Genomic DNA, 11,617 nt, shown 5'->3' with positions numbered 1-11,617 from the left:
GTTCCTGACATTTTCATAAAGTCATATCCCCAACATTCAATGTCGTATGTTAGACATGGCAGTATGTTAGACTTAGCACCATCCCTCGAATGCTACATGTTTTCTGGGTTCAACACAATGCTATATATTTCCTGGGTTCAACACAAGATGATTCCATTGGGACCAAGAGAAGTACATAACTGTTCTTGACATCAATGCGTATATTCATGAGATAACGATCCTGAAACCACACTATAAAAGGCCCCCTCAGATACGTTCCTCAACACGCTAAAAAACTCACAAGCTCTTTTGTACAGACGTTCCTCAAACGTTAGTCAAGGAGATTCAGCATTCATCAACAACAATCATAGATAGACAAAAAAAAAAGACCTTGGTTAGCTCCGAATTAATATCCCAATCCAACAACTATATTTTGGCTTAAAAAGTATTAATTATGAGATTTAGTTTTAGGATACATATAGGTGACGTATGTTCATGAGGCAAACAGAGCGGTCAATTTAATATGCATCTCCTTCATGTATGCAAGGCTATTGTCCATGACACAAACAACAAGTACGAGAAGCAGTAGAATTTATTGTTTTCGGATGAAGTCAACTTGACACTACAAGTTTCTAGCATTTTCCACAGACGCATCGATGGAAAATGCACCTCGCGATACAGTTTCCACAGTTGCAGTCCTTGTCAAAGTTGCATGTGTTTGCTTGGACTTGAGAAGCCATGGCGTATTGAACACCTGCAGGAAAGCAACAATGACGTCTCAAAACCCACTAGGAAAAGAAACGCATGCAATGCACAGATAGAATAAATAGACTCACCAAAGGCCATTGCCAAGAGCACCAGCAACAAACGTGCTATGAGAATTACTTTGTTGGCCATGTTGGCTTGTTGTTCTTGAGATGATGTTGTTGTGTCTTGCTGATGATGGGACTTTATAGAGTTGTGATGGAGGTTCTATATAGAGATATATAGAGATGATTCATGTCTTCTAAAGATTTAGTATCATGGTTGTCAATGCACCTAAATGATGTATCATCAAGGATTTGATTCTTAAAGGCTATTGCACGTTCCTTGGATTTGACGCAACATGATTCCACTGGGACCGGGAGAAGTGCATAACCTCCCCGATATTAATACATATCTTCAAGCATAATGGTCCTAAAACTATATTATAAAAGGCCCTCTAAGGTGCCTTGCTTAACACACCAAAAAAAATCACAAGCTCTATGTACATTCGGCTCAAGAAGACTTGACATTTGGTGGACATATCATTTCTTATACAAACTTAAATATCAGAGAAGCAATGCGCCCTCGACATAATTTTTTGAGGGTTTAAGATCCACAAAGAGTCTATAGAGATTCCATGTTCTCCGATACCAATAAAAGACAAACATAAAATATGGCCTTGGTTGATATATATATATATATAGTGAAAAGAGATAGAACTATCACATAAAGAAAGAATAGGTCAAGGCAAAATATTCTATGTTTAAGTCAAAAACTCTATATTTTACGACCCAACATATGGGGTTTAAATAATCCCCGTAGATATACTACATTCATTACATTTAATATAAATCTCTCTTTTCAAAGAGATTCTTTTAAGAACCAATAGTTAATTTGGTTTATTCTTCTATAAGCCTTTAATGTGTTTCACCTTTTGATACAATGAACTTATTCATGGTGTCTTGACAAGTTTGATTCCAACATTCTCCCCCCTTAAACTTGTTCCATCTAACATACTAAATTTCTTTTAAAGTTGGTGAAATATTTTAAATTTGATAGTTTTTTTAGTATATCGATCACTTATTCACTCGTCTTGACATAAAGTAACTTTTTTGTTTTTGATATTGTCTCTTATAAAATGAAATCTTGTATTAATATGCTTCAATATTTTATAGTAGATTGAATTCTTGGCCAAGGCAATAACTAATTTGTTATCAATATAAATCTTGGTTGACTTCTCCTGCAGTATATGAAGTTCTTAGATTAGTCTTCTTAGTCATATTGCAAGACAAACACAAGAAGATGTTGCTATATGTTCTACTTCACAAATTGATATAGTAACGGTTTTTTTTTTAAGACCATATAAGTGTAGCTTCCCCAAAATAAAATACATATATGGTTGTACTCAATCACTGTCACTATTTTCAATGAGCTCCAACCTTTTTGATAATAAATAGAATATGCCATAGTTGATTATCCATTTAATATATCATAAAATTCTTTTAGCAACCTTTAAATGAAATGTCTTCATAACTTCCATGTATCTACTTATTAAACCAACTCCAAATAATATAAGGTCTACTCAAATATCTTAAATATCCAACTATACTTTATAACAAGGTTTGAAATTTCGTACCGTACCGGAGTTTCGACGATCTCTCGGTACGGTACGGAACGGTATACCGCTCGGTATACCGAGCGGTATACCGAGTGATATATGTATATATATATATTATATATATATATATTTTAATGGCCGACGTCGCATCGCCTCGGCGACGTCGCTTTTTCCTTCCCCACACGGGGCGACGTCGCCGAGGCGACGTTTATTTAAATTATATATATATATATATATATATATAGCGACGTCGCCGAAAAAGGCGACGTCGTGTCGCCTCGGCGATGTCTCCGAAAAAGGCGACGTCGTGTCGCCTCGGCGACGTCGCCGAAAAAGGCGACGTCGTGTCGCCTCGGCGACGTCGCCGAAAAGGCGCTGCGTTACCGCCCGTTACCGAATGGTACCGGGCGGTAACGGTCGAAATTTCGACCGTTACCGCCCGATATTACCCGTAACGGTCGATACGGGATATTTTTTGCGTGTACCGCCCGGTAGGGGGCGGTCCGCGTACCGGTCGCCTCTCGGACCGGTACGTACCGCCCGGTACGGGCGGTACGATTCGGTAAGTAAAACCTTGCTTTATAATAACTTGTATTAATCGATTTACCTTCACCGTTCTTGGTCAACTTGGTGTCATATTTCACAGGTGTATTAGTAGGGCAAAATCTTCCATAGAAAACTTCTTTATGATCTCTTTTGCATAATTTTCTTATTAGATAAAAATAAGTTATGATACTAAACCTTCCTGCAGATAAAAAATTAGAAGGAAATTGCACTGTACTTTGAGAAACTTACTTGCTCGCACTCCTTAAGTTTCTTTTGTGCTCCATCAAAGCCATAATTTACATACAAGAATTCCAGAAATTCTGTTAGTGGGTCCTCATAACAATGCTGCTCCTGTTGGCCAACTCTTTGAGCATATTTCTTCTTCTTTTGTTAACAATGACAGCAGTTGCAACATAGTGAAGAAGGTGATGTGCATTTGTTTGAATAGCATTCAAGTACCTGGACAAAAGAATGAATGGTTTCAAGAGATAACTCAATGGCTCACACTTGCAGATTATTAATGATAAATTATGGCTCGTCTTAGACAACAGAACAACAATTTTTAGGCAAAATCATATTGTACATTTGCAGAATGTTGTCTTATATGTATAACAGATGTAGTAATTATGCCTAAAAACAATAAATTGTTCATAACTGCCAGCTGCAGCAGTTTATCAGTCAGTCCATTTTGGAACCGACTGGGTTCAGTTGAAGTCCTGCTTTTATGTCAGGTACTTAACAGGTTCAAGCTGTTCAATGAGCCAATATATTTGTCTCAGGTCTGGCCAACTGATTATATATTTATTGTGCATATAAGTTTTTATAGTAGTGTTCAGGAGATGGATCTGCAATACTAGCCACAACAATCAGCCAGTTATATACCAGATACCTACAGATAAGGATTTGGCTACTCCATTTTAATTGATGATGAAATTTCAGACATGTTACAAATTCTGCAGCTTACACCGCCTAGATCAAAATGAATAAACGCGAGTTTTGATGTCAAATGTATACAAAAAATAGTGACTTTTAGAACAAAATTTAATTATATTATCTCTGGAGGAGTCAACATAGGCTATTCAGGCAAAAAGATAATATGATAGAAAGGCGTCCATGCAATTACTCATTCGTGCAATACACCACAATGCACAAGGGTACAGTATTTTGAAGTCAATATTGATATATCTATTTTGGGTAGTACCAACAAACAATTACAGTGACAAATTTTTTAGCAATATATAAGGGGACAACTAATCTATAGAAAGGAAAATTATTTGAGTAATGACTTAGATCACCACCAATGAGGAGTAAAATTGAAAGAGCTACAAGATTTCTTTTTTTTTCTTTTTACAAACTGTTGTGAAACATAGAGAGCAGAAAAACAGATGTTCTTGAATCCATTAGATGGCAAACCTGTCTTAAAAAAATAGATCGATGATTCCATTTCTTCCACTTTCATGGTTAAAGAAGATAAAGAGGCTCCAATTGATCAACCATTTTCTGTTCTGCAGCTGATTCAAAGGAGAACCAAAGTTCTGCTCGCATGACAAACAAAAAGAATATGATACATTAGCAACGCTATTAAGGTAAGGTTAAGCTTGATGCATTTTATGAAATAAAGCACCTTTGAATCAATTATCTCTTTAAGCCGGTTGAGCTACTCAAGTGCTATATCCCAATTCTGCATTAAAATCTCTCCAGCAAGCTTTCCCCACAGTGCACTCAGGCTTCTCTCGCTGTTAGTGCACAGGGCACGATACTGATACAAGTAATCTGCAGCACCAGAATAGTTACCACACTCAAACTGGAACTTTGCGTACTGATAAAAAGCCTCAATGCCCCAATCTGCTCGATAAGCAACATCACATTGTTTTACACAGAAAAAGAGAACAATGAACTGCAAATTCGCATGCAACAAAGTCACTGATCGACGTACTAATGAAAACCAAAGAACACACCTGAAAGCGGTCATGGAGCATCTGGATGTAGTACACAAGGTGCTCTACTAACAGAAGACGTGCCCCAAGGTCTACTTCCGTCCCTCCTTCCTTATATCTTAGATTCCTCTTCTTTATATTCTCCACAACCTATTTGTGTTCTCGCAGAGATGGTGGATAGGAGGGTGGAGGAACTCGAGAAGGCGGCCCCACTCATCTCGTTCCTTCAGAACGCCACCTTAGTTCCTTCGTCGCCATCTCGTTCCTTCAGAATGCCACTCGACTCGTCGCCAGGTTGAAATCCTTGGAGGAGTCGGCGGCCCCACTCATCTCGTTCCTTCAGAACGCCACCTTAGTCCAGGATTTAAGGCCCGTAGTCGACCATGTTGGTCCAGGAGAGGAGCTGGATCTTGGCCTTGAGGATCTCGTCGTCGGCGTAGAGTTCCCTCTCCTGCAGGAACTCGAGAAGAGGGAAGACAAGGTGGCGGTCGAGGTGGGGCGCGATACGGGATGTGAGGTCGTAGTCCGCCATGGCCAAGGGTTCGTTCCCTAGGGTTTGCTCCTTCGAGCGGCCACCGGAGACGAGACGGCGAAGACCGCGAGGTATGTTGTCATATAGGTGGGGCAAGACTGATCGATCCCCTACTCCGAAAGTAACGAATTCCGTTACAGATGATCTGGTTCGGCTAGACCAGCTTTAGTTGAATGGGTCGACGTGGTTCACAGTATCGGGTTGGATCAATGTGGCCCCGTGGGGGTGCATTTAGGTCAGACTTGCGGATAGAAATAACGCCGAAAGAAACCAACTCGGTCACAGATGATCTGGTTCGGCCAGACCAGCTTTGCTCGATTGGGTCAATGTGGTCCACAAATTTGGGTTGGATCCATGTGGCCCCTCGCGTGTGCATTTGGATCGTTCTAAGGGCCGTCAACGAGCCAAGATTGGGCAAAGAGGTTCAGTCAAATCTTGTTTTCTGTTTACTTTCGCTTATGCTCTTCAAATGTTCGACGAAATGACAAGACCAGTTGAACTACCAGTATGATCGACTTCAGGGCACATGCATTTGCTTTGTGACCTCATCAACATTGCGATTTACACATCACTACAAGTCACATGGCAATCAGCACAAGCCAACTGCAGTCACCAGACCCTGCATGCTAATAATAAGCACAACAATCCAATATCATTGCTATGAAATGATTCCATGACAACAGCTCAAACTGCAACGAAGACAAGATGCACACCATTTGCAGAACTACAAGAGCATGGCCGTGAGGTGGCCATCCATATTATTTCATGAGGCGACCTGTCGCTGGGCTTATGCAATGAGGAAGGGCAGAACGGCAAGGACTCGTAGGTGAAACATGCTGATCCCGGCGACATGGTATCCTTCTCCTTAAACTTCTCTGTCATCCCCTGCGTTGTGAGCAACTCAGTTTGGGATCACAGAAGACAATACAACGTAAAGAGAATGCTTCTTCTTGTTTCCTTTTAAAGAAATGATGGGGTTCATTACCTTGACTGTGAGGCAGCACCTACATCAGATTCAGAAAACAAATCTCAGAGAAATATACCATATGTGTCGTTCTGAGCTTGATGAAGTCTTACTCGATGAAGTTATCGTATTCGATGGCTCTGGTTTTGCCTCCGGATTTATCGGACTTGGACACGAGCAATTCCAAGACCAGCGGAGAAACACAGAATCCAAGGCCCGGTAGAGCTTCACGAAGCTCTGAGGAATCGATCTTTTCATTCCTATCACGATCAAATCTCTCAAAGATAGCCTGAAATCATGATGTATGCATATAGATTATTAATAAGAATTAGGGTGGAGATGAGCGAAGTATGTACTGTACCCTCTAGTTTTGAAGGCTGTAGAACACTGAGCTGAACTTCTTCGGCCCTGCAACATGGCATTCGGACAAGAACATGAGTGCAAACTCTGTGCTTGACGCAGCATGTTTAGGTGGACGAAGAAGCACTGAGAACTCACCGATCTTGCGGAGGTTGGAGGAGGTGGACGGTCCTCAAGCTGAAGGACTGGTTAGGACGACAGCGTCTGCTGCAGCTCCTTGTCGTCGATGAATCCGATGCCGTCGCGGTCCGCCGCCTGGACGCACGCCACCAGGCTCGGGTCCGTTGCGGGAGCAAAACAAGCACGGCAGTAGCGCCGCGAACGGGCTCACGTACCCGCCCGGTGGAGGCGGAGGGGCGTAGCAGCCGGCTGTCCAGCATTCCCGCCGTACGCCTTCCCCTCCTTGAGAGGCTTTCAAGCCGGCAAGGGCGTAAGTCGCCGACGGCGAGTAGGATGAGGCTGTGCTGTAGGGAGGCTTTCGGCCGTAGGGGTAAGGGTAGCCCGTAGGAAGGCCCGCCATCGAGATCGATCCAGGGAGAGCTCGAGGAGGACGGAAGACTCACTGCTCGCTTTGAACAGGCAAATAAAGATGTTACTGTGTCAACGGTTGACCAATTAGAGAAGTCGGGGACGAGGAACGGGGTGGACGGGCGGAGTGGACTCGCGGCAGCGGTCAAATCGTAATCACTAGTTTGCCCTCGTGAGGGCATTTCGGGGAAATAGGTTTAAAACGCCTTTCTTAAACTGAGCGCAGCGTCACGGGAGAAGCCAACGGGGCGGCACGTGGTCGCATGACGAAGCTTAAAAGACAAGATTGCCCGTTGACCGAGTAGTCAAGATCAAGAGACGCTACGCTTTCACGTCAACTGTTACGTTGCTGTGCAGAGGTGGCAACCTAGCACTGTTATTTACCTATTTCTTCAAGTAAATGTGTTATATATATATATATATATATATATATATATATATATATATATATATATATATATGAACATTAACTGAACTAAATGGACATATAACAAATAATTTAGAAACTAAGTCAAATTTATCAATGAACGATATATATAGATAAAAGAATCTTAAAGCTAAAATGTAGAAGAAAATTATGATTGAATTCCCAAAACTTTAACAATTGACGAGTAAAATCCAAAAAATATTAGCTAGTTGCTTTTGTTGCAGAGCCCAAGCCCACCTCAAAAGAAAGGATGGAACGAGTTTTGGATGGATTAGTAATGTATGATTACCATGAAAGCTTAGTTAATCTGAACTCCTATGCATAGTATATTGATGGCCACCGAAAAATATGGAATAAATAAATAAATATGATCTGATATCTAATATGTGTTTTAGTTAGAAAATGTAAAGCGGATTGAATTTTTTTCTTTAACAAAGGTTAAGTGTAAAAACAGGTTTGTTCCGAAAACCTTCTTTAAAATAGATGTTTGATATTTGAGTTTGGTTTGATTTATCGCATGAGATTTCAAATCTCATCCTGTGGATCTAATACAGATAATATTTGAGATGTTAAAGATACTCAATGAGATCATGGATCCTTAACCTTTGATTTATAGAATATTTATATATGAAGGGCTCGAACATAATAAATGTTGAAACTCGTAAAAAATTATAGCTATTAAGGAAATACTGCTCCTAGAATTCTTGATTGATGATTTGAGTTGGTGACATCAGCTAATTTCAAGGGATAACATTTGTTAAAACACTTGCATTTAATTAGCAATTAAATAGAAGTCAATGATAATAAAATATTTAACAGAAGAAAAAGAAAGATGTCATTGGAGCTCATCAAAATTTAGATTTAGTCCGAAGCAACCTTTAAAATCAAATCCATCAATTTTGATCATGTTTAACACGATAAATAGATTTTACAAGAACTATTATGAATAAGTATTGTCACGCGATATATCTTCTATCGGGAAAGTCAATGATATTAGGTAAATTGAATTAAATAATTTATTTTATAATTATATAGATTTCAATATAAATATTTTAAATTAAGGATCGAGATATTAAATAGATCTAAATATAAGAATTTCAATATATTTTTTTTTTAAGTGTAAGGAAAAACGATCTAACTACATAGAATAATTTATAATTTATCTGCTTAAAATATTATGATAAATTATCAATATCCTTATCAGCTAAGTTAACAGACACGTTAGATCATAACTCTTATTATTTGGGAGGATTTAGGAAGAATATTTGAGTTCATATGTAAGTATAATACTATTGGTGGAAAATACCTCTCATTCAGTAGCTTATACAATTATTAACTTTTATAATCTTAATATAATTTGGAATTCTCTAAATCGTGCGGCACCCAAACAACACCTACCCACAAGAGTTACCAATATTACCACATCGTGCGAAACCATAAAACATCATCGCCAGAGCAACTCGCCCACCGTTGGATCATCGAGACGGGCGAACGTTTCAGTGAATCCAATCCCTTCGTTGCAGGTCTTCAACCCTCCCAGTCCACCATGTTTGCCGAGCATCTTTTTCTCCGACGACCTCCGTCTCGGTCTCTCTTCCCTGCTGTCTCCCTTTTCTCCTCCCAGTAGACCAAAACTGCTTCCTTTTTGGGGCGCCTTTAACCTTTAGCTAGCTCGTGTTTGCCACGAGCTCCCTTCAACTATTAACATACTCCGGCGAAGCATCACAATCACCATCCCACCCTCCACTATTTTCTCCATTGCCGAACTCGCGTGGGGCTCAGTCGTAATTTCATGCCTTCCTCCGATTGTCGTCAATTAAACCCATCGACACAGACAACACCAGTTAGATTTTGTTTTCTTCTCAAAGAAATGTTATTTGGATTAGAGGAAGAAGTCAAAATAGAAGGCCGTGGATTCACGTTGGATCGTAGATCCTATAAAAGCTTGCATTTTTATTGCAATCAGTCGACTTGGGGATGAGAAAGAGGCCACCACGGAAGGAAGCAGTGAAAGGGAATCGTGGCGTCGATTGCTTTTCGTTTTCTACTCCCATCAAATCGAAACCTCAAACCACTTTGTTTCTCGCCCTTTCTTTACCAGATTCTCTGCGCCACCCCTCTCCCAACTCCCCCCCCCCCCCCGCCCCCGAAACAAAAGAACTCAAGGATAGAGTGGAAAAGCTGCGCCTGCTTGCGCCTGCTTGGAGGTCGTCTCCCTTCGCCTGATATCGGCTCCCGATCCCCAAGCCCCGACCGGGCCTTTGGATTTCTGCGCCACGGTCGGATTTTGTCGCTTTTCCTCGGCTCCTTGGGTCGGTACTACAATCTCGCATCAAAGGTGCCGTCTTTCCGTTCGTGTTTCTGGAATGGGGATCGTCGTCTTCTTGATTTAGGGTTCTGTGCGATCTTTGTTGTTCGCTCGATTTCTGCGCCTGTTCTTCTTGGATTCATGTAGACGGGCCTGAGTAAATCATCTCAGTCGGATCCGATTGCAGCAGCGGTGTTTCCCTGATTCATATATAGGATTGGAGTGTTGCCGGGGAATTGTCTGGTTGCAGCAAGCATGGATGACGGGGAAGTGGACCTCTCGAGCCACTTGCTCCTGCCGAACCCGGAAATGACCCAGAGCTTCGACGAGTTCTTGCGAAGGACCACCACATGCACCCACACCCACACATGCAACCCCCCGGGCCCGGCCGCCGCCGCGCACACCCACACATGCTACCACACCCACACCCAGGTGTTCGCGACGGGCGAGGAGGAGGGGCCGGGCGAAGAGGAGCCGAACAAGTCCCGCCGCAGGCCGCTGGGGAACAGGGAGGCGGTGCGCAAGTACCGAGAGAAGAAGAAGGCCCACGCCGCCTTCTTGGAGGAGGAAGTCAAGAAGCTGCGCCTCCTGAATCAGCAACTCCTGCGACGGCTGCAGGGGCAGGCGGCGCTGGAGGCGGAGGTGGTCAGGCTGCGAGACCTGCTGGCGGATCTCAGAGGGAAGATCGACGCGGAAGTGCGCGGCGGGTTCCCCCTCCTCAAGAAGTGCAGCCCTGCTGGTGTACACTGCGACAACAATGGCCAGTGCGTGGAGGTGATCGACTGGGAAGGAAGCTGTGTGCCGGTGGTGGTGGACTGCCAGATTGATCCAAGTGGGGATGACCGAGCAGAACTCGGAGATCGTTGAAGCCGTGTCAATTCAACAAACAGCTGGGAGCATCTGAAACATGAATCAAAAGGTTTGATCTCTGTCTCCGTCCTAGCCATGTTCCTGAATCCGAAACCTGAATCAGACAGCTTGTAGGCGGAAATCACATACATATTGTAAGAAAAATGTTGTATTATATGATGACGGAGTAGCATCTATCAGGCCAATTCAGTGGAAATCTTATATGTACAGAATAAGTAATCTTCTTGCTTAGAAGAGAGAGAGAGAGAGAGACATAAAGAAAGAGTGATATCCACATTTGTTTTTTGCTGCTGTAATGGAGTGGTTGAATCGATGCCTCTCCCTCTATAGAGTGGTGGTGATGAAGTGTTGCTGAGTGTCCAAAGAGGTGAAGGCATAAATTACGTGTAGCGACTCCCTTTCTCTACAGCAATGTTGTAATATGGTGTTGCATAATTGCTTGATTAGAGAGAGAGAGAGAGAGAGAGAGAGAGAGAGAGAGAGTTGGATTTACTGCTTTCGCTTGTGCAGCAATTCAAAATGACTCCAATTTACTGACCTGTTGTTGATGTTTCATAATCTCCTTATGCCGAAAACAAAAAAAGAAATCATAAAAGGGCAGTCACTAACGTTATGAGTAGTTAGGCAGTCAGTCAATAATAGATTTATTACTATGGTCGGGCAAATCTGCATATCCTATACGGAGTTGTTTGCACCACCACCAAGACGAGGGACTGTTGTAATCAGCATTGTTTCCATGAACCAAAGGAAGAATCTTAATGATTAGATAAACATCATTACATGTGATAGCTCCTTTTTGTTGTA

General features: G+C 41.9%; 1 protein-coding gene and 2 pseudogenes across 1 annotated transcript; 1 reads left to right on the top strand and 2 right to left on the bottom strand.

The window, feature by feature from the left end:
- Window positions 1-2,717: 2,717 nt before the first annotated feature.
- LOC135671969 (eukaryotic translation initiation factor 3 subunit E-like) lies at window positions 2,718-5,356 on the bottom strand (annotated as a pseudogene).
- A 787-nt stretch (window positions 5,357-6,143) lies between these two features.
- Window positions 6,144-7,200, bottom strand: LOC135671968 (calcium-binding protein CBP-like; annotated as a pseudogene).
- Window positions 7,201-9,607: 2,407 nt separating this feature from the next.
- LOC103980446 (basic leucine zipper 23-like) lies at window positions 9,608-11,193 on the top strand. The gene has a single exon (XM_009396870.3). It carries the CDS (start codon window positions 10,199-10,201, stop codon window positions 10,808-10,810), a length of 612 nt encoding a protein of 203 aa, XP_009395145.2. The 5' UTR covers window positions 9,608-10,198; the 3' UTR covers window positions 10,811-11,193.
- The last annotated feature ends 424 nt before the right edge of the window (window positions 11,194-11,617 follow it).

Source organism: Musa acuminata, chromosome BXJ1-4 (assembly GCF_036884655.1).
Source record: "Musa acuminata AAA Group cultivar baxijiao chromosome BXJ1-4, Cavendish_Baxijiao_AAA, whole genome shotgun sequence".
Classification (NCBI taxonomy): domain Eukaryota; kingdom Viridiplantae; phylum Streptophyta; class Magnoliopsida; order Zingiberales; family Musaceae; genus Musa; species Musa acuminata.
Note: the sequence above shows the minus strand (reverse complement) of the source record. Positions and strands in the feature narration are given on the sequence as shown.